The sequence below is a fragment of the Plectropomus leopardus genome, chromosome 2 (genome assembly GCF_026936395.1).
Source record: "Plectropomus leopardus strain MGB_pleo_1.0 chromosome 2, ASM2693639v1, whole genome shotgun sequence".
Taxonomy (NCBI): Eukaryota; Metazoa; Chordata; class Actinopteri; order Perciformes; family Serranidae; genus Plectropomus; species Plectropomus leopardus.
Genome location: NC_142177.1, coordinates 35,748,254 through 35,773,364, shown reverse-complemented (window position 1 = coordinate 35,773,364; position 25,111 = coordinate 35,748,254). Strand labels below are relative to the sequence as shown.

Genomic DNA, 25,111 nt, shown 5'->3' with positions numbered 1-25,111 from the left:
GACAACCAAAGCAGTTCGGAGCCTCGCGCCCTCTGGACTCTACCACTTTCCACGTATTGGAGGGTTGGGTGAAACTATTTCTGTGACCGAGGGTCAAACTAGTGCGCGTCTCTGTAGATACAAACACCGCAAATGTTTACGGATATCTATTTTAGGTTACATTAATGATTTATTATTGCTAATACGGACTAAGTAAAAACATGGCCGAGCTGTAAATTGTGAGAGTCCCCCTCAACTTGGAGTGCGTATCTGTCACAGCTGTTGGTGACCCAGGTTGATTAAAATGGTTTGAGCCAAGAGAAAAGTAATTATTCCTGCATTGAAAGACCATGATAATATAACAAATTAATTTTTTAAAAAAACGGCACCTTTTTTTGTATTTTATTTTTATTCAGTGATTTTTTTAAAGCTGTTGTTGGAGCTCACACAGCGGAACGTTTCGGTTCTGCGGAAACAAGCACGGAAGCGAAAGTCGGCAGGAGTGCAATCCCGGACAGAATTAACTGTAACACCAGCTGGATACATGTGAGGTAAACATTCGTTGACTTTTTCCTGTCGATATATATTAAATCGTGCGATCGTAATAACTCTGTCAGGCCAGTTATACCTTAATTTAATTACAGACAGTAATAGTTTCAAGCTGTGTGCTTTAGTTCCTTTAAATATTCAGTGAAGATCTTCAGGTAGAGCTGGATGGACACGTTAAAGTCCACTAGAAACTACAACTGATGCAGTCAAATACTACAGCTCTGCAATAAAGCCTATCTTCATGAAGGTTATAATTTTCAGATTTTTCAGAACTGTTTTAGAGAGGTGTTTATTTAACTTTATGTTCATTTAGGAGGCTGTAGTTTGTTGTTTAATCAACGCGTAGAAGGGCTTAATAAATATTAGTAGTGCAGATCCCCTTTAGATGACAAAGAGAGACAAACTACTTTCCTTTACAGGTCTGAGTGATGATTCCTAAAGCTGTCACAAATCTCAGAGCACTATCATACAAAAATATATATGAATAATCCACTCATAGACTTTTGTTGGACTCTCTTAGCTCAACCACCAGTCCATAAAATGTATAATGAGAATCAGACACTATTAGTTTGACAAGTAAGTTTTCACATGCAAGGAATTTGCTTTGGTGTTTTGTTGAATGGATGTCTCAATAACAATAGTGTGAGAGAGGAAAGGGGATAAACAAGTGCTGCAAAAGTCAATAATCATAAAAATGCAATAGAAAGCTAAATGATTATGTGTAAATAAATCTATTTTAAAATGTAATAAGCTGTATAGTGTTTAACATGAAGAGGATGCAAGATATAGATTAAGGAATGTAAAATGTTCACTTTTATGAAACAAATAAGCTGTAAAATTGTCACTAAGTAAATATGTGGTGGTCAATCAAGAAATCATCAAGTAATCAGACTTTTGGCACTGCTCAGTTGCACAATTTTCACTGAACTTTTTGAGTAAAGTCAAAGTCAGCATGAGAAGATGAACCTATAGGCAGTTTGTTTGCTGATCCTGGTGTTTGTTGTCTGTGCAGTGACGGTGTTGTCGTGGAAACGGAGCGATGAGGCGGCTATACATCGGCGGGTTGAGCCACTCAGTCACCCAGAAAGATCTGAAGGATCGATTTGGAAAGTTTGGAGATGTGGAGGACGTGGAGGTCCGGACCAGGAGGGACGATGAGGGTGAGGAGCTCTACAGTACATATTATACACACTGAGTCATACTTCAGCCATGATGATGTCGTCCATATAATCCATTAATTGTTATGCTGTATTTAATGTTTTTACACTTTCTAATATCTTAAACATGCTTGAGATAAATATGTACATAAACCACCAAAATCAGCATGGTTATTATTTTGTGACATTGTTGAATTAAATCCCCTTGTTACATTTAAGTAAGCTCTCATAGCTGATATGTACGTTTTTTAAGTATGTGGTTTATGTAGTTAATGGATAATCAACATTTTAGAGACTAGAAACCTTCTAGGGTTCCCTTCAGTTGTTGCTGTTGTGTTTCCATCAGACATAAATCATTATTAGTATTTGTTTTCAGTCTCAGAAACTTGCGTGTGTTCTGACTCTTTTTCTCTCCCGCAGGTGTTCCTTATAAAACCTTCGGCTACATTAACATCAACATTTCAGACACCGACCTGAAGAAATGTAAGAGAACTTACCCATTCGTCTGACTCATGTCATTTTGTGTCATTCAGCCTTCAAGTTGTATTTTACCTAAAACAGGAGAAAATACTGTGAATGTGGGGAGGTGATAAACTTTGTAGATCACTTTTCTGTGTATTGAAACAAAACAGACTCAGATAAATCGCTGCTCAATCCTGATTCTGGAGAATTGTTAAAAAATGTTTTTTTTGTTTGCTTTACCTTGTATTAACAATAGCTGACATCAGAGCTTGTGTTATATCATCAGTATGAGATCAGTGTGTTTCCTCTGCAGGTTTGACGGTACTGAACAAATCCAAATGGAAAGGAGGAACTCTGCAGATTGAAACAGCCAAAGAGAGTTTCCTGCACAGGTACAGTCACCATGAAAGACGTCAGACAGTCTAGAAATAACACAAAAAGTAATCTGGAAACTCTCAACATTCAGATTACAGGTGATTCTTAAGTTAAAAGTGGCTCCGTACAGCAGCAGAGAGAATATAAAGTGTTTAAAAATCCACTGCTCTGAACCACACACTGATAGTCTTGGATGACTGATTCTTCCTGATCCCGGTGTCTGCTGAGTTTGTGGTATTTGTGTCTTCAGACTGGCTGAGGAGCGGCAGGCGGCAGCAGAGCAGCGTCTCCAGCAGCCTGCAGCTGAGGACAACAGACAGAAGCTGCTGGACTCCATGAGCAAAGCCGGCGTGGACAACTTCACCATGAAGGCTGCGGTGCCGGGGACCGAAATACCAGGACACAAGGTAGATTTATCCGCTGCTTCCTTTTTGTGTCAACATCAGATCCAGGAGAGCCCAAACAGGACTTGATTTCTTTTTAGGTTGATAACGACATCAGTAGCAATCTAATAAAAAATAGAACTGTTAAATTTTTTTCAACTTTGACATTGTAAATAAAGTAACTATGTAAAGGAGACACTGTTTTGAAATGTATCAGTGCTGATGTTTCAGAAATATTGAGGCCCCCACGTTTTTGTTTTCCAAAACTCCTCATACAAAAGCAGGTAGTCAAATAACGGCAGAGTCTTTAAAACAGCTAATTTAGGGGGGTTTGTTTGTTTTTTGTTTTTTGGGGGGTGGGTTTATATAAGCTTCTGACTTTTTGACTTTGCCTGACTTTTTTTTTGTTTGTTTTTTTATTCAACTGGATTTTATGCCGTTTTTAATTGTGTATAAATAAACTTAACAATACAAAACAAGGCTGCTTGTTAATCCAGACTGGATTTATAAAAAATAAATAAAAAGACATTGAGGAGGAGGAAATAAAAGTTGTAAGCAACACTGATTTACATGATAAATTCAGTATAATGTACATCTGTACATCACTAATTCCACCAGTACAACAGAGTTTTTCCATGAGGGTGGAGGTGCTGACTGTCCTCTGGGTGCTCTGTTTTCAGGACTGGGTGGTCAGTAAATTCGGGCGAGTCCTTCCCGTCCTGCAGCTCAGGTGTCAGAAAGGCAGCAGAGCTCGAACCCTGAAGTACGACCCGTCCAAATACAGCCACAACATCCGCAGGCTGGACCGGTCCACCGAAAACCAGACCACACCCGTCACCCAGCTCACCTGGGAGGTGCAGGGAGGCGATGATGACATCAGCAAGAAGAGGCGGGGAGAGTTTCCTCCGTATGAGCCACCGAGACGCAAGAAGAGTCGTACAGATGACTCCCAGAATGCTGTGGGCAGAAACAGGTAACAGTCTGATGTTTAAGCTGTTTACAGTCTGGAGTGAGGTTCCTGCTGGTTTCTGTAACTCCTAAACCTTCCTGCTGGTTTCTGTAACTCCTAAACCTTCCTGCTGGTCTCAGAGATTTTCACATTTTTCCAGTCATATCCAGATTTGTGCTAGTTCTTGGGATTCTGAAAAGTTCTCCAGCAGTTCCCAAAATTTTCAACTGATTTCTGATAGTGTCTGACATTCAATATTTTCCAAGTTCTTGTTGAGAGTCTCCTAGCTCCTTCAATCCCCAAATGTTCCCAGATGTTTCCCAGATTTCTGCTGGCTTCTCTATCATCCCTGCTGGTTTTGGGTTTTACACATTTCCAAGCTGTTTTTCAGGATTCTTAAATCTTCCTCATGTTTTCCGTAATTCTCACCTGATTCCCATTTAGGTATGATAGGTTTTTTTATGGTTCTCATTATTAGAAAAAAGGGTTACGTTTAACATAGAAACTGATTACTTTCTTTTATTCAAAATCTTTCTCTGGTTTTTGACTAATGTATTTTATTTCCAATGTCACAGAAACTATATTAGATACATTTAGTGCACGACTGTAAAAATACAGCACAGTTACCAGAGGTGTGGACTTGTCTCTAGACTTTGGAGACTTTTATATTCATTATTTAAGGTCAGCTTAATTCACAGTGACTCTGTTGGTTTTTATAATTTGTTGAAGAACAAGAATGAATATTTTAGTTCTCATAATTAAAGTTAAGGACTCATCAGCCCGTCTCCTCCCTGTTATTGTCCCCTCAGATTAAAGCAGACTGTTGAGCCTGTCAATCACAGCAAGGCTCATCAGTTCACCAACGGATATGAACCAACGGCAGACCACAGACCGGCTCAGCGGAGGCCGCCACGTTTCACTGACAGTGATGTCGATTCAGACGAGGAAATACGCAGAATGGTGGCGGCTCAGAACACCTCCCATGCTGCACTGCGGCAGGAAGAGGAGGAGGACAACCTGGAAGTGGTCGGACTCGACTACTTGGTGAAGTCCGGGCGCCTTCGTGAGCAGCAGAAAGGTAACAGTCCAGACATTTTTTTAAGAATTAGAATTTGTCTCATCAGTGTTTCTTTTAAAGAGATATCGTATGTTACAATTTTTAAGAGAATCTACTGATGCCTGTGAGGCTGAACATTTGGTAGCACTTAGTTTAAGGGTCATTTCACCCAAATTACAAAACAGATTTGTAATTTTTTCCCTGGTGGGACTGCTAATTTGTCCACCTTTCCTATGATGTATTACACAGTATTAATTTATAGGTCTAGCTGGGGTTGCGACAATAGATAAGTTTCAATGTTAATTAATCTGTTGATTACTTTTTTGATTAAGCGATTAGTTGTTTGATCTATAAAATGTCAGATGATGAGATGATGTCCCAAAATGTCTCATTTTCTTCACAATCCCACGAAATTCAGTTTACTCTCACGGAAGAGTAAAGAAACCAGAAGTATGTAAAATACAGAAGCTGGAATCAGAGAATTTAGACTTTTTTTTTCTAAAAGAAAATCTGAAATGATCAAATTAGTTGGCAATTATTTTAATAGATGACAACTAATCGGTTAATTGTTGCAGATCTAGGTTTAGCTGTAATAACCAATATGAATAATGTTTAAAGAATGAAGATTAGATAATATAATGTATACAATAAGAAAATGGAATAAGAAAACTACTCAGTATAATAGATAAATAACTAGATAATAGTAGCTCTCAGAGGGTTTGTAAATTTAGAAAGTGAAGATCAGGATGTGTCCAATAACAAAGCAAAAACTCTTTTTAACATGCTGTAAAAATGTGGCAAAATGTGAAAGAACAACTTTTTTTTCTTTGGGTTTTCAAGGAGGTCAAGATGATGAAGAAGAGAATGGCTACGACTCTGCAGACACAGATGAACTCTTCGCCTCCAGGAAACCTCCTCCTCCTCCACCGCTGGAGAGACTGACGCTGCCCACTGAAGAACACCTCTCAGGAACCAACACAGACAGGAAGAAGAAGACGAAGAAGAAGAGAAGTAAAGCTGGAGAGGAAGAGGATGATTCGGCAGAGGAGCACATCACCTCCACGCAGCGGAGAGGGCAGGCGGATAAACAAAGTCCTCAGAAGCAAAGTAAGAAGACGACAGTCCTTCCTGTAGTAAAACCACCTTCCTCAGAATCAGATAGTGATGAGGATGATGAAGACGATGATGAGGAGGAGGAGGATGAAGATGAGGAGGAGTTAGAATCAGCTGATAACAGTTCAGACTCTGATTATGAAGCCATGTTTTCTAACGTCACCCGTCTGGAGATCTCTCTGGCTGATCTACAGAAGCTCGCTGAAGAATCCCAGCTGACCTCTGAGACTACAGCTCCCAGCATCCCCGGAACCTCCTCGGTACAAGAAACTGCAGAACGTCCCGCTCCCAAAAAAGGCACCACGCCGGAGGAGATCCTCGCCGCCATCATGGAGGAGGACAGCAGCGAGGACGAGCAGGTGAAGAAAAAGAAGAAAAGAAAAGCTGTCGTGTCACCGGCGCTGCCTGCCTTCCAGGGGACGAGAGTGCTGAGCGAGGGATCGGAAACAGACGAGTGTCAGAGGAGTCAGAAGAAGGAGGAGGAGGAGGAGGAGGAGGAGGAGGGAAGAGGAGGTGAGGCTAAAAAACAGAAGCTGGACTCTAAAGCTCCTCAGCTGAACCACAGAGCAACGGACAGCAAAACCAGCGGGCAGAAACACACAGAAACAGAGAAGGAGACTTCAGAGAGCAGTGAGGAGGAAGAGGAGGAGGAGGCAGAAGAGGAAGAGGAGGAGGAGGAAGAGGAAGAGGAGGAGGAGGAAGAAGTGGGGGAACAGGAGAAAAAAGCAGAGGTGAAGAACAAGGCTGAGAAAGCTGGGACATGTTCCTCCTCTAGCAGTGATGATGATGAGGAGGAGATGAATAAGGCCAATCAGACTGTTCTTACAGCTAAAGCTGCAGCAGCCTCTTCATCTTCATCCTCAAACTCCTCCGCTGAGGAAGAAGAGGATGAGCAAGAGACAATCACATCTGGAGATGCTGTGAAGGCAGCACCTCCATCTGCTCCTCACAGTGAGTCCTCTTCCAGAGAGGAGGAAGAGGAGGAGGAAGAAAAGCAGGCTCCTCCTCGGGTGCCTTTAGGAGCAAAGGAGGAAGAGGAGCGGCAGAGGAAGGCCAACCTGAGGAGGCTGGCTGCCGTCCAGCAGAGGCAGAAAGAGGCTGAAGAACACAAGAAGCTCATCCAGGGAGCTCTGGCCAACCTGGTGATTGTGTTCATTAAACCTATTTAAAAACGTATTTTTTAAAAAATCAATTTTTTTGAAAGAGAGGATATTTTGTTCAGTCCTCTCTTGGATGAAATGTTTGAAAGATGAATGTTGAAACATATTATAAACAAATTAATTAACTCCTGACCTCAGAAACAGAATAGTTACATTTAAGAAACAAAACAGATTCATTCAGTTTGTGTTCAGGTTGTCTGTAAGTCCTTAAAAAGTCTTAAACTCAATTATAGAAACATTAGGCCTTTATTAGGTCATATAGTAATAGTGTTAAATTTACATTTTTGTGAGGTTTTATTGGCACAAACACTTGAATTTCTTGTCAAAACTAGTAAAACTCTTCTGCGTGAAAGTCCTTAATTCGGATGTTACAAATCTCTAAACCAAACACTGAACTTAATAATGTCTTTTTACTGTATACTTGCACTTACCTGTTGGTAAAATGTATATTAACTTAAATCACTCACATAACCAGATTTCTACAGAAGGCCTAATTATTCAGTGGACTACATATGTATTACTTACCACTACACTTACCTGCAATGCTTGAATAAGAAAAACATGAATTGTCCAAAAATCAATCCTAAATGTGTTTGAAAATTATCTTAAAGTTCTTAAAAAGCATAAATGTAAGTGTCACCTCTAAAGACAAATATTTTCTACTTGTTAGTAATCAGTAGCGTATTTTCACATCCAGCTGATTCTAACATTAGCACTGATTTGAAGTTTAACACACATTATTTACCTTCAATAGGACGCTCCAACAGCAGGAGCAGGAAAACATATCGTCTTTGGTTCTGATGATGATGAGGATGATGAAGATGAGCAGCAGACGACCTCAGAGGTCACCACGCCAAAGAAGACGCTGTTCCAGGACAGCCAATCAGAGGACGAGGCCACAGATGATGAGGCAGCCGTCAGTGAGGACGACACCAGTAAAGAAAAGGTTGGTGAAGAGTTACAGGTGGTTTTTAGTTTAGTTTACCTGTGAAATGCCTGAATTTATTCATTTTGTGTGTGTGTGGTCAGGTGCGTCTGAAGCCATCAGGTCCTCAGCTGTTTGCCGGCAGTGAGGATGAGGAAGGTGCAGATGAAGAGGAGGACGGCAGCAGGTTTGACATCAGGCCACAGTTTGAAGGTCGAGCAGGACAGAAGGTGGGAAACCGAGTTCGCACAGTGCCGCTTCGTACACTCACATATTTATATTGAAGTACACATATAAATAGCCTTCAAATGCAAATCTATAATTGTTTGTTTGTATGTTTACCAGCTGATGGAGCTGCAATCTCGCTTCGGGACAGACGAGCGTTTCCGAATGGACTCTCGCTTCCTGGAGGAGGACGAGGACGGAGAGGAGTCAGGTGAGGATGGTGGTGATTCACTCTGATCAACACAGAAACAAAGAGAAGATGTTTTTTTCTGAAAATGAAGCAGAGGTCTGATATGTTGATTGTGTAAAATGGCTGTAAATTAAGCCCATACATTTGTCCTTTCCAAGCATAGTAATGTTAACTAACCTTTTTTTCGGTGGTGGATGTATGTAGGTTGACTTTATTTTAAAACAGTCAGCAGGTTATTTGTCCGTTCACCTGTCTTTCACATTGATTTGTTCTATTCTAGACCAATTTTTATTAATTTTTTCACAGTTTTAGTTTACTAAAGTGATTTTTATTTCATTTTTTATCTTGTTTTTGCCACAAAAAAGTTCACAAGGGAATGCTTTTTGATACATGGTTTTTGTATAGAAAATTAATTCTGCAGTAGCAGAGCTCACAATAAAAAATTGTTTTGATGGCGCTAAGAAAGATAATGAGGATATTAAAGTCTAGGAACTTCTCCCATAGAAGTGGAAATGCCTCTCTGACCATGCAAAAAAAACCCAAACATTTCCAGCAGATCTGAAAATGCTCATTTATCATAATAGAAAACTTTTAAGTTAAATTATGTTTACTCATTTATCATGATAGAAAACTTTTAAGTTAAATAATGTTTTGCCGCTGCTGCAAGATTTCTCATCTTAATTTAGTAATCTTTATTGTTATGATTTAGAGAAAAAGAAGAGTGTGACAGAGGAAGAGGAGGCTCTGGAGGAGGAGAGGAAGAAGAACCTGTCCATCCTGCAGAGCGTCCTCGGCAGCAATCAGCAAACCTGCAGCAGCAAGACGACCACCAAGGGCAAGACCTTCAGGTCAGCAACACACACTCACACACTCAGAGTCTAAAGCACAGAGGCCTCTGAACTAGTAGATTTGATATTCAATGAATACATCAAAAAAGGAATTTAAAAATAAAATGCGTGTGTTTGCAGAGACGTCACAGCGCTGCATTACGACCCCAGCAGAGAGGAGCACGCTGCGTTTGAGACCAAAACTGATGAAACCAAGAAGGAGAGGTACGGACATGGAAACTATGAATGCACTGAATCTGTATCAGCACCGACGCTGATTTTATTAACCAGATGAGATATTTGCCAGACGTGACCAGTCCACGATTCTGTGTTTTTGTTGTTAACAAATCCCATGAAAAGAAGCCTGTCTGTGGCGCTCAGCCCCAAACTCAAAGGTTCCTACTGACATTCAGACTCATCATTCAGAATCTTTAAAAACAGCGAATATAGTTTGATTTTTAAGAAATGCTCAGCAATTTCCTAAAACAATGGATACCACAGTTTGTACTGCAAACATTACTTAAACAGAAGGAAATAGTTCATATGTTGGAGACTGTTTTCAGCGTTGGATTAATCCACATTTGATACCCGACAAATGTAGGAGTCAGAAGCTCCTGCAGAAATTCTCATACTTCTTTTGTTTTAGTATTTCAGAGTGCAATGCTTAATGGCCCAAGAATCAGCAACAAATAAATACAAAGTTATAAGATAATTACCTCAAAATAAGCAGCAACAAAAACAGAGAGACAAAAGTAAAACACAAAAAACACCCCAAGAAGGTGTTAAACAAAATCAAATACATTTTTTTCTGTAGCTTGATTTTATATATATCACTAATAGAATTAAAAACATAGTTATCTGGACAATTTTCCCTTTTTTGGGGATAATATCCCCAAATCTGCCCCATTTAATTTTACAATCCATTACTCATTTTTTGCAGGATATTAGCAGGACATTTCTTGCCAAGTTGCTCCTTATGTCTTTTTCCATCTTTTTGAAAGAAATCAAACCAATTTTCTCAGGATTCAAAAATTTAACCTTCAGGCACCCTGGAGCCTCTTAACATGCCTGCCTGCAGACAGTAAAGGACTCTGAGGCCTCAGAAAGTACCTAAACCATGACCATGGATGAAAAATAGTTTTCCAGAGCAATCAATATCACAGTAAAGTGTTTAAAAAAGAAGTGAAGGGGTCTGAATGCTTTGCAAGTGCTGTATATAGAGAACAGGATGGGACCCAGGACTGAGCCTTGTGGCACTCCGCATGTAAAAGTTCATGATGACTGAACATGCTTATCAACTGTGACGGAAGTTTTCTGTGGAGTCCTGAAACATTAACAATTAAATCCTGTGACCAACGGTGTAAAATGCAGCAAAGATGAGACTAAAGTGATGCATTTAACACTGATACTGTATGTAGTTAAAGGGTATTTTAACCTTGTAACAGAATAAGTTCAATTTAAAGTCTTCAAATAGAATAACCACTAAAGTATACTGCATCATGTCTACATTATAAGTTGTACCTTTTCTCCAGTAAAACTGTTATGTGACCTGTTGTCATCACAGCAAGGCGGCCCGGAGGAAGAAGAGGGAGGAGGCTCAGAAGCTCCCGGAGGTTTCTAAGGAGATTTACTTTGACGTGTCTGGCGACCTGAAGGCCGTGTTTGGTCAGACGAAGGAGGATGACGTCGCTGGAGAAGACGAGAAGAGGAACTGGGACCAAGAGGAAGAAGAGGAGGCTGAAGGAGGGAAGGACGAGCAATCAACCCCGCTGTCATCTCTGCTCTCAGCCGATCCAAGCGCAGAGAAAGTGGAGTCGTCTGGATTTAAATTCTCCTTCTTTGGAGACGACGCGGAAACAGGAGGTGGAGAGACAGGTAGGTAAAATGTCTCAGATATTTATCTCAGACTGTCAGAGGAAGATTTGTTTCTCTAATTCTCACATCTTTCTGTCAGAGGAGTACAAAGTAGAGAGCATCCAGGTGCCAAAGGTATCATGGCAACAAAACCTACGTTTCCATGACAGCAGCTCAGATGAGGATGAGGAAGAGCAGGAGGAAGAGGAGGAGCAAAGTAACATCGCCGTTACAACCACAGAGTGAGGAAAACTGTTCTATGTGTGTTTTAAAGTTTCAGTTTGCTTCAAATGAAGCAGATTCAGGGTTCCCACTGTTATGGAAAACCCTTGAAAAGTCATGAAATTCACATTTTCTAGTACTGAAAAACTCTGAATCTGTAAAAATCATTGAAAGTTTTGGAAAAAAAGTTATAGAATTTAGTTTTGTGTAATGAAATAATCTAATACAGTAATCTTCGGTGAACAATATGTAATGTGACATAACGGCAAATTAACTTTCTGTAGCTGATGTTTTGTTTACTATCACGTACAATTCTTCATTTTTTTCCCCTCACGTTCTGCCTCCCCTTTAAGTATACCCTCTGACTGAAATTTGAATATGATATGTTTAAAAAATTATTATGATAATTAAAAACTCATGAAAAAGCTTTGAAAATATGTCGATGAAAATGTGTGGGAACACACGTAGGACATGTTGTCTTAACTACATCCACAGTCAAAGTTTCCAAGAGAGCTGCAACTAATGCTTCATTATCGATTACTCAAGTATTTTCTTGATAATCAATTATTAATTTGTCCATAAAATGTTACAAAAGATTGCAAATGGCTTCAAAGTCCTTTTTTTAAAAATCTGAAAATCAGCCCAAAAGCGAAATACATTCAATATTCAAATAGATTCAAATATCGTCTATGACAAAGAATTCACAAATTCTGACTTTTCTGACTCCAGATTTCAGTTTCAGAAAGTTACAAAACACATTGGTATATTTGAAGTAAACTGAGGCCTTAATACTTACACATAGACCTATATGACTTCATTATTATGAAACCAGACTGTTTCTAAAAATCAATTTCAGTTAACACCAAATGTCATCTGTGTGTGTGATTGCGTTGCTGTTCACAGAGAGGAGACTCCTTCAAAGAGAGAGCTGTTCTTCTTCTTCTCTGAAGACATCAGACTGAAAGGTAGGATGAAGTTTATAATAAAAAATCTTACCACTATTTTATACGTTAACAATCAGGTTAAACTTAAAATACAGCTGAAGTGTGAATCTATAGTGAAAACACTGCAAGAATTAGTCCGTAGTAGCAAACATTAAATACAGCCGTGATTAAAAATGTCAATCCTACAATATATATATATATACGCACAATCTATAAAGACACAGGTCACAGAGACCAAGATGAATCATTTACATTTTGTATTGTTACATTAAGATTTAACGAGCTTTTTTTGTGTGTCTTTCCTCCATCAGAAGGCCCCAGGTTGTTCTGTCGCTCCTCCCACCTGGAGGAGCAGAGGGAGCAGTGGGAGGAGAGGAGGAGCGAGCTCAAACAGGTGCACGTCACTTTACACTAACTTAGTTAGTTAACTTTCTTCTGGAGTATCAAAACCTGCATAATTTGTAAAACAAATTGGCACATATGGATGAGATGTGACTGTGTATATGTGATTCATTATTGCACTCTGCACAAAACTTTATAAAAATTTGATCACAGAGAATGTAATCACACCTCTGCTTTCCTAGGAGTACCGCAAAAAACACAAGGACGCCCGGAGGAAGCTGAGGTCCTCCCTGAAGAGTTGAGAATTATGGGAAGTGAAGTCTCTGTGTTTCAGTTTATACTCACTGGTCTGGACTTCAGAAGCAGCAGGAGCTGACAGATTATCTTTCCCGTCTTGGTGCCGTTTTGTGCCTCAGACTGATTTAAAAGTCAGCGGGAGGGAGACCAAATGGCAGCTGAAGACAAAGACATCAAGTGAAAGTTAAAGATTATCAAAGTATCAGATTTATATGTTTATATTGGTAAATACTCAGATATTTTGTGATCTTTTGGTTCATGAGGTTTGGTTTCTTCGTTAGTTGCAAAGGAAACAATGCTGCCAATTAGCAACAGCAGCCGATCGCAGATTCAGAGAACAAAACCTGTATATATATATATATATATATATAGTCATTTGTCATTCATTTTCAGTTTTGGTCTCCCATACATCATCATCACATCACCACATCACCTGTGTCTACATCACTTTTGGGGCACTTCTGGTGTCAGCTGGCTGAGATCTGCTTTGACTCAAACTACTAATTAAGTTTTTGGTTTAATCTGACAACTTTTTGTCTAATTGTGGAGTTTGGTTTTTGCCTCATGCCAGTTGATTTGATAAGAAGTTCAAGTGTCACTATGTGCTGTGAAATAAAGTGAAATGAGATGACATTGATGACATTTGAATGTGAAAAAGCTTTCAGTTTGTGGTAATAGAAATACACTCAGGCGGCGTTTTCACCTGATATTAAGATGCATTTTGGGTGATGTGATCACAAGAGTACAGCGTTAAATACAAGATTAAACGAAGTAACCGAAGACGCGTTTTGATCTGATCACTCAAATTATTTGCCGAGTTGGCCGGTTTGACCACATATCTTTTGTCCAGCTGACTAGAACTAATGCAGTCGAAATACAACAAAACCTACCTTCAAGAACGTTATAATGTTCATTTTTTGAAGAGGATTTGAATCAACTTATTGTTCATTTTTTTAGGCTGTAGTTTATCTACGTTGATTTCACTTTATTATTTTAATGTTCTGATGTAATTGTTGTTGGTGGTATTGGTAATTTAAAAGCAATAAATACCCAGATACCCAAGAGATACCCAGATCCCAGAAATCACTGACTTATTAAAATTTCACTGTATTTCTTTTTAGGACATGGAGTGAAAAACAAATGACGTATCAGCCTTATAAAGGGCCATCATTTGTAACTTAAATTTGTAAAATGTAAAGTGCCTTCCGTGTGTTTAAAAATTGGCCTCAGTGTCCTTGTTGATCGTCGCCACAAACTAATTGTCATGCAGTGAACCATCCCAAACACAGAAAATACAGGCACAGATTACAGTCTCAGAAAAATTTAGCGTTACACGCTTCTAGTGGGCTAAAAGTGATGATTAAAAAACATTACCTCTGTATGAATCTCTGTTGCTTTTGAGGAAAATCCTGCATCTTCAAAGCAATAATGTCACCCCGATCCCAGAAGTTACTGACCTATTAAATTTCACTGTATTGTTTTTTTCTCTTTGTTATCAAATCTAGGACATGGAGTTGAAACCTTTGACATATCATTATGAAAAGCCACAATTTATAACTTTAATGTGTAAAATGTAAAGGGCTTTTTTTGTGTCACTGAAACTGTTTTAAAAGAAAGCTGAATCATGGCCTCAGTGTCCTCAGCTGGCACAAACTTTGCCATGCAAAAATTGCCATGCAGTCTGAAGCGGCTGCCTTGTTTGTCTCATTCTTAAAACAAAACATCAATATTACTGGTTTCTCTGTATCTGAAATATCATTTGGTTGTTTTTTTTTTTTTTATTCAACTTAATTGAAAAGACAGAGCAATACAAAGTGGGACATCATACAAAGCACAAATTATCAAAAAAGAAGTGACAAACTGAAATTGAACAATAAAGGGGAAAAAACACTTTAAAATTATGTACATAAATTACTAAATATTAAGTTGAAATAATGTAGAGTATAATGTATACTTTTCTCGTTGTTTACATGTTCAAGAGACCTCATTAAACTTAAAATATAAATCATAAAAACCTTTAAAGTGGGAGGATGATTTTGCAAATTTAGATTTGCGAATAAGAAGTTGACCTAACAGGTTGAAGAGGTTTTTTATAAAGTTGAAGGAAATGGTTAATGGCCATACATGTACATACACGACCTACTTCCGTTTACAAAATGAAGACAATGATTATATACTTATATCATGTTTTATACTGTTAAGTTTTGATGCAAACAAAGCACTTTCACCAAATAGTTTTTTAATAAATATGTATATTTAAACTGAACTTCTGTGTCATCTCTAGAAACAAAAGGACAGGTATAATTTTCTTTCATGTTTACTTTGTACTTACTTTGAAATGCACAACCGGAAGCGCCGTGTTGTACTCGGTCCGTCTTGATGTTGATGAATAACAACAAGTGCAGGAGTGAGCAGCAGACTGGAAACTTCATCAGGACCGGGACGGAGGTCGGACTGTGACACCATCAGATTTATGGACTTTTTTTACTCCAGGAGTCTGATATTTGTAGCATCACATGTCTATGACAGAGACCGGTAACACGGACCTTTTACATTCACTTCAGCGGTTAAAATGAGTCCGGTTTTGTTCGTTTTGCTTGTCTGTCTGCGGACCGCGGAGCTCCGTCACGTCCACAGAGCCCACACCGCCCTGGAGGTTCAGTCCGGGTCCCGGTTGGAGACTCAGCGGGAGGAGGATGCTGGACCGCCGGCTGCGGGAACACAGGAGTCTCCCTCCCCGGGCTGGACTACTCTACACCGGGTTGAAAGTTCGCGGGTTCCCGACCTGAAGCGAAGCGCGCGAGGAGCCAAAGATGGGAATTTTAGGAAAAAAGACCCGCACTCACCGAGCAGTTACGGCCCCCCGCGACGGTACGACGACCCGAGCGGTTACTTCACCACACCGCGGTTACCCGAGTCCGCCCGGCCGGGTAACTCCTCGAAAGAGTCCGGGTTGGGGCTCCTCAACCCGCTGTTCCCGGTCACCGACGGCTCCTACTGGGCGTACGCAGTTATGCTGCTCGCGCTCGTGCTGTTCGCGGCGGGCATCGTAGGGAACCTCGCGCTCATGTGCATCGTGTGGCACAGCTTTTACCTGAAGAGCGCGTGGAACTGCATCCTGGCGGGGCTGGCGTTCTGGGATTTCCTCGTGCTGTTCTTCTGCCTTCCCGTGGTGGTCTTCCACGAGCTCACCTTGAAGAGGTTGCTAGGAGACCTGTCCTGTCGGCTCGTGCCCTATCTGGAGGTGAGGAGTTGAACTTTTTAGGTCTAGTTTATTTAGTTAACTTTATTTCCCGAAATACTACTATGACGAAAAGTTATCAGTGTACAATTACTACGTTTTTATATTCACAATTCTTTTATATTATTATGTTTTATATGTATTATATATTTATACCGTAAATTAAGAAAATACAACAAACAATTGCCCATGTCCGTTTAAATAGGATGAAAAAAAGACCGAAAAATACATTTATTACAAAAAATAAAGAATTGATATATATATACTTTTATTTGTTTGTTTTTTCCTTCAGTCAGCATACATAGTTGTATACAATTTACACCTTTCAAAGGTCTGCAACCATCTTATCCCAATTAGTCCTATTGATGAGTTTATTGATTATTTATTTTTGATTAATTGTGCTGTCTGTAGGATAAAACGTGATGTAAATAGTGAAGACTAAATATCTGTCACAATTTCCTAAAATCCAAACTTTCAAATGCCTTGTTTGTTCAACAAATGGTCCTAAACTTAAAGATAATTAACTATCCTGTATAACAGAGAGAGAAAAGCAACAAAGCCTCACACTGGAGAACCTTAACCAAAAAATCATTGATGTTTTTAACTGGAAAATAACGTAAGCAATTGAGGGTGAGACTTAAAAAGTTTTCAAATGTTCTTGAAATTAACCAAAACCCAGATATCATCCAGCCAAAGTAAAGAAAACAGATGTCAAACAAGTTCGATATTCAAAAAAACTTAATGTGATGATAATCAGTCACTCACTAAGTCTGCCTCCACACTGTCAGTGCTGTCTTTAAGCCCCAAAGTTAAACTCATTGTAAATGTTTTCCAGTTTAATAAAGAGACGCGCAGGTCTGTGATGAATGGCCTGTTTGTTTCTTGTTGCTCATGAGTTTCAGACTCAGAGCAGTCTTTGCTTTAAACAAACGCGCCGTTATGGGCTGTTGGCCTCTTCAGTTGTCTGTTATGAACCGTGAGTGAAGGCCGGCTGGGCTCTGCATGAAGCAGCTCTTCGTCTCCGGTTCACAGAGCCGAACAAAGAAACACTGAGGCTGGTTATCAGGGACTGGGGTGTTTATTTACTCCAAACCAAAAATATTTTATCTACAATATCATAATTCAAATAATTATTGTCCATTATTGAAAAGCTGGAGCAAGGGAATGTTTGGCATTTTAACTATGTTATGAATAACACATTATTTTTTCAGCTGTAGTCATATGGGCTGAAAATTTATTAAAAATATTGTTGGTTTATTATTTTAAAGATTAACTGATTTTGTCGTTTAGACTATTAATATTAGGGGTCAACTGATATTGGTTTTTCAGGGCTGAATCTGATTATCATGATAACCGATATGCATTTACAATAAAAAATAAGAAATCTTTCTGACAATATTTAAAATTTGGAATATAATAAACTCTGACATAAAACTTTGTTTAAATGCCTTTAGCAAATGTTTAATCAAAAACTGAAACTTTCAACATCATACACAGAAAGTTTCCAGCAACTTTTTCATAAAATCAACTGAAAATTAAAAAAAGAAGAAAAATAGCTCCCTGAGGTTTTACAAAGTAAAAGTTCCTAATCTGTCCATCCCTAATAAATATAAATTTTATACTTACACCTAAACTGCTTACTGTAACTGCTGCACTTGTTCATACCGTATATATCCAATCATATTTAGCCTACGTGTTGCTGTTTATCTACATACATATGCCTACATTATTCACTTCTGGTTAGATGCTAAACTGCATTTCATTTTCTCAGTACCTGATAATGTGGTCAGGAATATGGAGTTTCTAACTAAGATGCAATACCTTGGAAATATCAATATCAGAAACTATTTTTGATATCACAGGGAGATTGACATTAAGATCGTGAAATTTAAATGTTTATTAAAAGATAAAAACAATCAGACTACAACATGACCACAGTTACTTTTTGTTTCTTGGTTATTTGTAGAGAGCAACAGAATGACTGTAGTAAATATTAACAATAAGAGTGAAAAAGTGCAGCTGGTACAGGTGTATCAATACCATGGCAAATGAGTACTGAAAAGTGTTTCAAATATTCAGAATCGATAAGTATCAATAAATTGATATTTTTGACAATACTGGCACCTGCACTCTGAGCCATGACAATAAGGTAAAATATAGTCTAATTTGATGTACAGAATTTGAGAAAATATCGAAAAAATATCTATCCTAGTTTGTCTAAGTTAAAGGTCACGTCTTTAAATTTTTCAGACCAGAAGTCAAAACCAACAAATTTTCAGTTGACAATAATATAAAACATAAAAAGGCAGGTTATCCTCATTTTTTGTAGCAATCAAAATAATTGCTAGTTATTTTTCTGGTGATTTACAAATCGATTAATTGTCCAATTGAAGCAGCTCTAAATAAAACATTGACTTATAGCCTGTCCTGACAGTCCAGAGGTTAACTGATATCACACACAATTGGTAACTTGTTTCACTCAGTTTCCGTCTTCATCTTCAATCAGTCAACTCAACTTTAGTGGAGGGGGCGGATTCAAAGGTCTGGACGCCGGCAAGTCCTGATGATGTTTTTTAAAGCTACATAATTGAGTGAGAGGGCGAGCCAATCAGCAGCTCAGTTTGGCGAGCGCCTCGCAGAGTATTAATGCAGAGCTCTCGCGGCCTCTCGGTTTTCCATTGTTGGGTTTTCAGTGGCTTCATCTGTTTCAACATGGACTCTGGCGGCCTGCGGAGGCCTTGTTTTTGTCTCTAGACCTGCTCCAGACGCCTACAGAGCTTTAAATCACTGAAGTGGAGTTTTACTAATTTGTAATAACAGCTTGTACGAAGCAGTGTTTAACAAGGTCAGACTGCTGGCCTCCATTCTTCTCTGCTTCACCTATTTGTATGCTAATGAATGCATCTCTTGCTAATTAATTAACGTTTTTAAAGTGGTCTTTAGCGGTTTGTACTTGCTGTATTGAGCAGTGTTTAAAGCGGGTCAGGCTGCCAGCTGCCCCTGTGCTCTGTTGGTTAAAACTATTTTCATGCTAATTAGAGCTCTGTGTTAATTATCTTGAGTTTTGTCTTAACTGTTTGAGGCCATTAAGCACTCACAGAGGGAGGACAAGTCTCTGTAATGATAGTCTGTATTTTTGGCCAAATCCGGCAACTTTAATGCGCACGAGGCACCAATAGCTGTCCCCAGTCTGAGCAACATAATGGCTCTCAATTCCCCCTGTGACTCCTTTTATTTCCCTGTTTCTGTATTCTGCACAACAAAGCAGAGGAAAGCCTTTAATTTGTCCCTTAAGCAGCAAAACTCCTTCCTGTGCTCAGTTTAAAGCGTGCAGTCTTGTTTTGTTCTCAGTCGTGCTCACAAGTCACGTCTGACTGGAATCAGAGCAGCAGCGTAAATGAATACAGTTCAAACCTGGAAGTAGCTCTGCAATACAAAAAAAGTAATATTGGACTATAGATGAGGTGGTTTGAATTATATTGTAGTTGTACTGTTTAAAGTCGGGCTGGCTATCAATGGATTTTTTTAAATGTCAACACAGTACCAGAGTTGTAATACCAATACCAAGCATTTACCTCTTTGTAGTACCACTTTTTAAGAAGGCAGATTTTATAAAGAGTTTATAATAGGAGCCGATATTTGGCATTTTGCTGATTATCTGTATTGACATTTTATTTTAATGAGCACGGGAGGAACTTTTACTTTGTAAAACCCCAGGGAGCTATTTTTTATTCCTTAATTATTATTTTTTTATGTTTAAATTTCACTTGACTTAAAAAACAAAGTTGCTGAGAACTTGCTGTATATAATGTTGAAAGTCTTGGTTTTTATTAAACATTTACTAAAGACATTTAAACAAAGTTTTGTGTTAAAGTTTGTTATATTTCAAATTGAAAATGTTGCCAGAAAGATTTTTATTGTAAATGCAAATGGTTTCCAAATATTGGTTATCGGTCTCATTAACTACTAATAATCAGTATCGGCCCTCAAAAACTAACATCAGTCGATGCCTAGTTTATAAGTTGTTACTAATGCTCTTATCTTTGGTAATGTTTTCAGTTATTTGGCATAAATAAGAACAACATTGAGGACAAATTTGCAATTGGACCAGTTTCACTCTGGAAAAGGGCTCGAAAGCCCCGAGACCAAAGTTGTTTTTTGTTGGGGTTTTTTTCACACAACTGTGTTTGAAAAAAAATCATTTTTATAAGAAAACAAAGACACAAGCCTGTGGTCATAAAAATGTAAAATAAGAAATTCAACTCTATCACTGGGAGAAACACCACTTCTTATATAGATATGGACACCAAAAAGCTTGCTACAGGGAGTCAGAGAGTCACATGTGACAAGGAGGGAGTCCACATAAGATATTTAGTAAAAACTTTTATAATTTGTCAAACTAGAAAATAAAAAAATGAACGAACCAAACCAAAACCAACAGTGCAGGGTGGATATCTGCTGGAGGAAGGGAGAGAACGAGGGAGCACCTCATCCAGCTTTTACAGCCTGGGAAGGCCCAGGTGAGCGTCATTAAGCTAATGAGCCTCCTATGTCAGCAAGCTGCCTGATGACAAAATTAACAAAGACAGAGACAGTGGCTAACAACCCCCCTCTTAAAATCAAGGTTCAGCCGTGTGTGAAACACAAAACATCAATTAGAGCAGGTTTGTTGGAAATAAGTAAATAAGACATTTTTTCTCTGAAACAAACTTGAAATAATTAAATCTGATGGCACTGAAATCCGATCCTTAAATCATTATTATATAAGTGCTCATATGTTGAGGAGAAACTAAGAGCAAAACAGCAATTTAAAACTGATTGCCTGCAATTTCTCTAACTGCAGGCAATGTAAAATTTCCTGCATGCACCTGTTGTAAATCGGGGGAGAAATGTGTTTCCATTTGAAAAGGATAATACGCCTGGCCAGCAGGGCAGTAAAGCAAAGACACGCTGTGCAGTGATGGGCAAATTTTTCGGTCGAAGGGAAACCAAAAGGAGCAGTGAAGGAGTTTGATTCTAAATTTGTATTGAGAGCCTGTTTTAACATTCTTTTTAGTGTTTATGGAGAATGTTACCTTAACTTTAAGAGGAACTTTCTGGGAACTAAAAGAAAACTTGCCGCTGCAAACATTACTAAAACACTGCATTGGTTGTATTGTGCCATTTTCAGAATGTTTTTACAACCAAATATTGCTAGCTGGGATGCTCCAGAGGGATCATCACCTGAGGATTTTTTCTGAACATGGCATGAATGGCTCATACCTGATCTAGATACAAGTTTCTTCCCCCAGGACCATGTGCCATTAACCTTAATCTCCACGTCTTTCTGTCTTTTCTCTGTCAGGTGACCTCTCTTGGTGTGGCAACATTCAGCCTCTGTGCTTTGAGTATTGATCGCTTCCATGCAGCCACTGGCCCCGGGCCCCTTCAGACCCCAAAGGTCGAGCCCTGTCAGTCCATCCTGTCCAAGCTGTCCGTCATCTGGGTGGGCTCGATGGTGCTGGCCGCCCCTGAGCTGCTGCTGTGGCAGCTCCTTCAGGAGACCGTCAGCCTGCCGATGCTCCCCACTGACCAGCAGCAGAGTCAGCCTGGGGCCTCACTGATGGCTGCCTTCAGGGCCCGAACAGACGCGTTTAAGGTGGATATCTGCGTCCGTGAGCCGTCTGTGGAGCTCCCAGAGAGCATCTACTCTCTGGTGCTGACCTACCACGAGGCCCGCATGTGGTGGGTCTTTGGGTGCTACCTCTGTTTGCCACTGCTCTTCACTCTGGCCTGCGATTTGGTGACGAGGCAGGTGTTAGGCCAGCGTCTCCCACAGAAACCCGCCAGTGACAAGTTGACCAGCAGATGCTCCTCCTCCTCCTCATCTTCCTCCTCGACAAAGAAAAAGCAGCACACGAGAGAGCAGAGGCTGCGCTCCACTGTGATGGCGCTCACAGTCTTGTACGTCATATGCAACCTGCCAGAGAGCATTTGCAACATCACCCTGGCGTATGTCTCCGTCCACGTGTCCGCTGCACTCCCGGCTCTGGCTCTGCCAGCGCTGAGCCTGATCGGACAGTTCCTGCTGTTTGTGCGTTGCTCGGCGACGCCAGTGTTGCTGCTGTGCCTGTGTCGCTCGCTGGGCCAGGCCTTCATGGACTGCTGCTGCTGCTGCTGTGAAGAGTGCCTCCCCGACGGCAACTCCTCTTCCTCCTCATCTGCCTCAACCACCGCCACCTCCAACCTCTCCTCACCCACATCTCCCTCTCCGACCTCCCTGTCTCCTTCCAGCAAAGATGAGACGATGAAGAGTCTGTTAGCGACAGAACCAGCAGTCTGCTACGACAGGGCGAAAGAGTCCTTAGCAGCCATCGGGACGCCCTGCTGAGGTCCAGAACTGCATTGAACTACATGAAACTTAAAAGGATCATGTAGGTTTATTACAACTTGGGTCTTATTTTGGTAGTTTTGTTCATTTCGTCCATGTTTACCAAGTTAGTCGCAGAGGTCTGATAATTTCTCTAAAGTCGTCAAAGAAACGTGGCAATATATTTGGTCATAGCTCTAATGACGCATGCAGAGGACATTTTGGTCTCGCGTATTGACGTCAATGGACAGATGTCACAGCCTGTGATTTTGTAGGTGATGTCATTGAACACTCTGCATACATCAAACTTGATGTCATACCCAAGTTTAGTAAGATCAATGTCGGAGAGTGTAACTGCGCTAAACTTGGAAGACCTCAGCCTCATCGAACACTCTCACCAAAGTGTTGGACCTCAGTGATGCTCTTGTGGTTGAACGGGAGCAAATCTTTGCAGCAGGTTTGCTGATGAAGGGACTGAAACCAGGAGAGTGGAGGCTGTTATAGCCGCCGATTAATGCCCTCGTGATTTTGGAATCAAATGCTCAAGTAACTGTATATCAATTTGTTGGGTTATTCATGCACTTTTACTCATGCAGTGTATCTCAACCACTTTATTTGGCGATAAAACTAGCCTTATTCAAGGTAAAACAGCAAGTACAGCAACGTCAAAGATAAGTAAACTTTGATGGATGTTGACCAAATTGAAGCTAATGTGGAAGTGCCTTAAACCTGCATTATTTCTAATGGCCATTGGTTGCAAAAAGAAGTTTAATTCAAGTCAAGTCTGACAAAATGACCCTACGTCTCACTTGATTTATTAACCAAGTAAACATTTTCCTAATGAGTTCAATTACTAGTTTCTCTTCAATACAGCATAGTGTTAATTTAGTACATTCTGGTGCCTTTTAGGGTAAAAAAGATGATAAAGCAGGGTATGCTTTGGGGCGTGGCTACCTTGTGATTGACAAGTCATTGTAGCAACATGGCAGTGTAGCATTCACCCCTCGCTCCTTCACAGCACCAACCTCTCACCCAAATATGGTCACTTCTGGCTGCAAAAACACAAGATGGTGAAGGCTGAAATGCCACACTTGAGGCTTCAAAGCAGGAGTCCTTAAACCAATGTGTGATGCCACAGTGTCCGCTTCTTTTATACAGTATGTGATGTTGAAATTGTCGACTTTGTTTCCCATTCCAGCTGAAGTTTTTTTAAACTACAGATTTTTCTGAATGTTTGAGTGCTCGAGCTTTCTTAACCTGTCAAACTTTGTTTTAGTGAAATTACTGTTTTCTCAGACTATTAACACATCATTACTGACAGAAACAATGGACAAAACTACCAAAATAAAACCCAAATTGTAACAAATTTGAATAATCCTTAAATCTAAGTGTGTATGAACTGAGGGTGTAGAGCCACTGTAGGAGCAAAGTTAGAGTTAGATAATCATGTACAATATAGAGTATGTTTTTTTGTTGTTTTTTAAGGAGTTTAGTGTTGTTTACATGTGATGGATTTAATCCTGTTTTTTCATAGGACTCATCGTTTTCGTTTTTTTCATGTTTTAGTTATAAATAATCTCTAATGCTCATTCAGGATATTTGTATTATTTGCTCTAAGTACTGTATGAGATATAAACACTGGATAATTTGAGTTTAGGGGTATTTTGACTAAAAATAGGCACACTGAGACTTTGGTCAGCAGACTGACAGACTGCTGTGAACTTTTGAAGTTTGTTTTTTACATGATTTTGCTGTTAAAATGCAATGAGATCAATCAATCAAAATTTTGAAGCTACGAGAAACAAATCGGTGTGAAGTTTGACTTGTTTTATTACATCTGGTTTAGTAAAGTTTGGACTTTCTTCAAGAAAAACGGTTTTGCATGATCTGTGAGTGATTCTTTTTTACTGTTTTTTTTATGTCTGGTATGAACTTAAACTGATAAAAACAGAGTTGCTGATAAAATCTCTGTCTTTGTTTGCAAAGACTTTTATTCTACTAATAATTGAAATAGAAATGGATGTAATGGAGAACTGTCAGCAGATTAAACTCTAAAAGTGCTTTCTTAAATTCAAATTTTTCATATTTTACATTTAAATATTTTTTATGGTTGGTTTTCCTTTTTTTGTCCAGTTTAGTTTTTCATTTTTGTAGCTGGAGAATAACATCTTAAAAGACTTTAATGAACTTTTTACACCTGTTTGAGTAATGTTTGCTACAGTGAGCAGCTGTCTTAGGAAATGACTGAGCCTATTTAGAAAAAATGAATGTGAGGCTTTAATAAAGACTGATGTCTTCAATAACAACCAACATCTTTGAGCTGAGTGCCATAGGCAGACCAAAGAGGTCAGAAAGAATTCAGATAAGAAATAACACATTTTTGGTTTTGGTCTGCACCTGGGGACAATAAGTAATTTTTTGTAAAAATTACAGTGTTTCTGGGAATTACATAAAAAAGCAGAAATTTCCTCAAAGTGTGCCAACGGATAAACTAAAGCTTTATGTATGTTT

The 25,111-nt window shown here is 39.4% G+C and overlaps 2 protein-coding genes across 3 annotated transcripts; both read left to right on the top strand.

The window, feature by feature from the left end:
- The first annotated feature begins 114 nt into the window (after positions 1–114).
- Positions 115–14,364, top strand: nol8 (nucleolar protein 8). Of its 2 annotated transcripts, none has more exons than XM_042509666.2 (18): positions 115–530; positions 1,541–1,688; positions 2,106–2,168; positions 2,461–2,539; positions 2,773–2,929; positions 3,586–3,878; positions 4,664–4,932; positions 5,752–7,166; positions 7,939–8,130; positions 8,214–8,339; positions 8,455–8,545; positions 9,234–9,372; positions 9,493–9,576; positions 10,916–11,226; positions 11,306–11,447; positions 12,331–12,392; positions 12,683–12,765; positions 12,956–14,364. In XM_042509666.2, exons 2-18 carry the CDS (start codon positions 1,568–1,570, stop codon positions 13,013–13,015), a joined length of 3,687 nt encoding a protein of 1,228 aa, XP_042365600.2. In that variant the 5' UTR covers positions 115–530; positions 1,541–1,567; the 3' UTR covers positions 13,016–14,364. The 2 variants fall into 2 exon arrangements, with proteins under 2 accessions (XP_042365600.2, XP_042365608.2); XM_042509674.2 differs by lacking the exon at positions 115–530 and adding an exon at positions 599–775.
- A 1,041-nt stretch (positions 14,365–15,405) lies between these two features.
- Positions 15,406–24,680, top strand: gpr37l1a (G protein-coupled receptor 37 like 1a). The gene is made up of 2 exons (XM_042509685.2): positions 15,406–16,254; positions 21,596–24,680. The coding sequence occupies exons 1-2, from the start codon at positions 15,583–15,585 to the stop codon at positions 22,619–22,621; spliced, it is 1,698 nt and encodes a 565-aa protein (XP_042365619.1). The 5' UTR covers positions 15,406–15,582; the 3' UTR covers positions 22,622–24,680.
- The last annotated feature ends 431 nt before the right edge of the window (positions 24,681–25,111 follow it).

Bases quoted from the DNA above. Each gene is read 5' to 3' on its own strand.
- gpr37l1a (XM_042509685.2), top strand. From the start codon at position 15,583: ATGAGTCCGGTTTTGTTCGTTTTGCTTGTCTGTCTGCGGACCGCGGAG. The intron at 16,255-21,595 runs GTGAGGAGTTGA...TTTCTCTGTCAG, and splicing joins GGCTCGTGCCCTATCTGGAG to GTGACCTCTCTTGGTGTGGC.
- nol8 (XM_042509666.2), top strand. From the start codon at position 1,568: ATGAGGCGGCTATACATCGGCGGGTTGAGCCACTCAGTCACCCAGAAA. The intron at 9,577-10,915 runs GTACGGACATGG...TTGTCATCACAG, and splicing joins GATGAAACCAAGAAGGAGAG to CAAGGCGGCCCGGAGGAAGA. The intron at 11,448-12,330 runs GTGAGGAAAACT...TGCTGTTCACAG, and splicing joins ATCGCCGTTACAACCACAGA to AGAGGAGACTCCTTCAAAGA.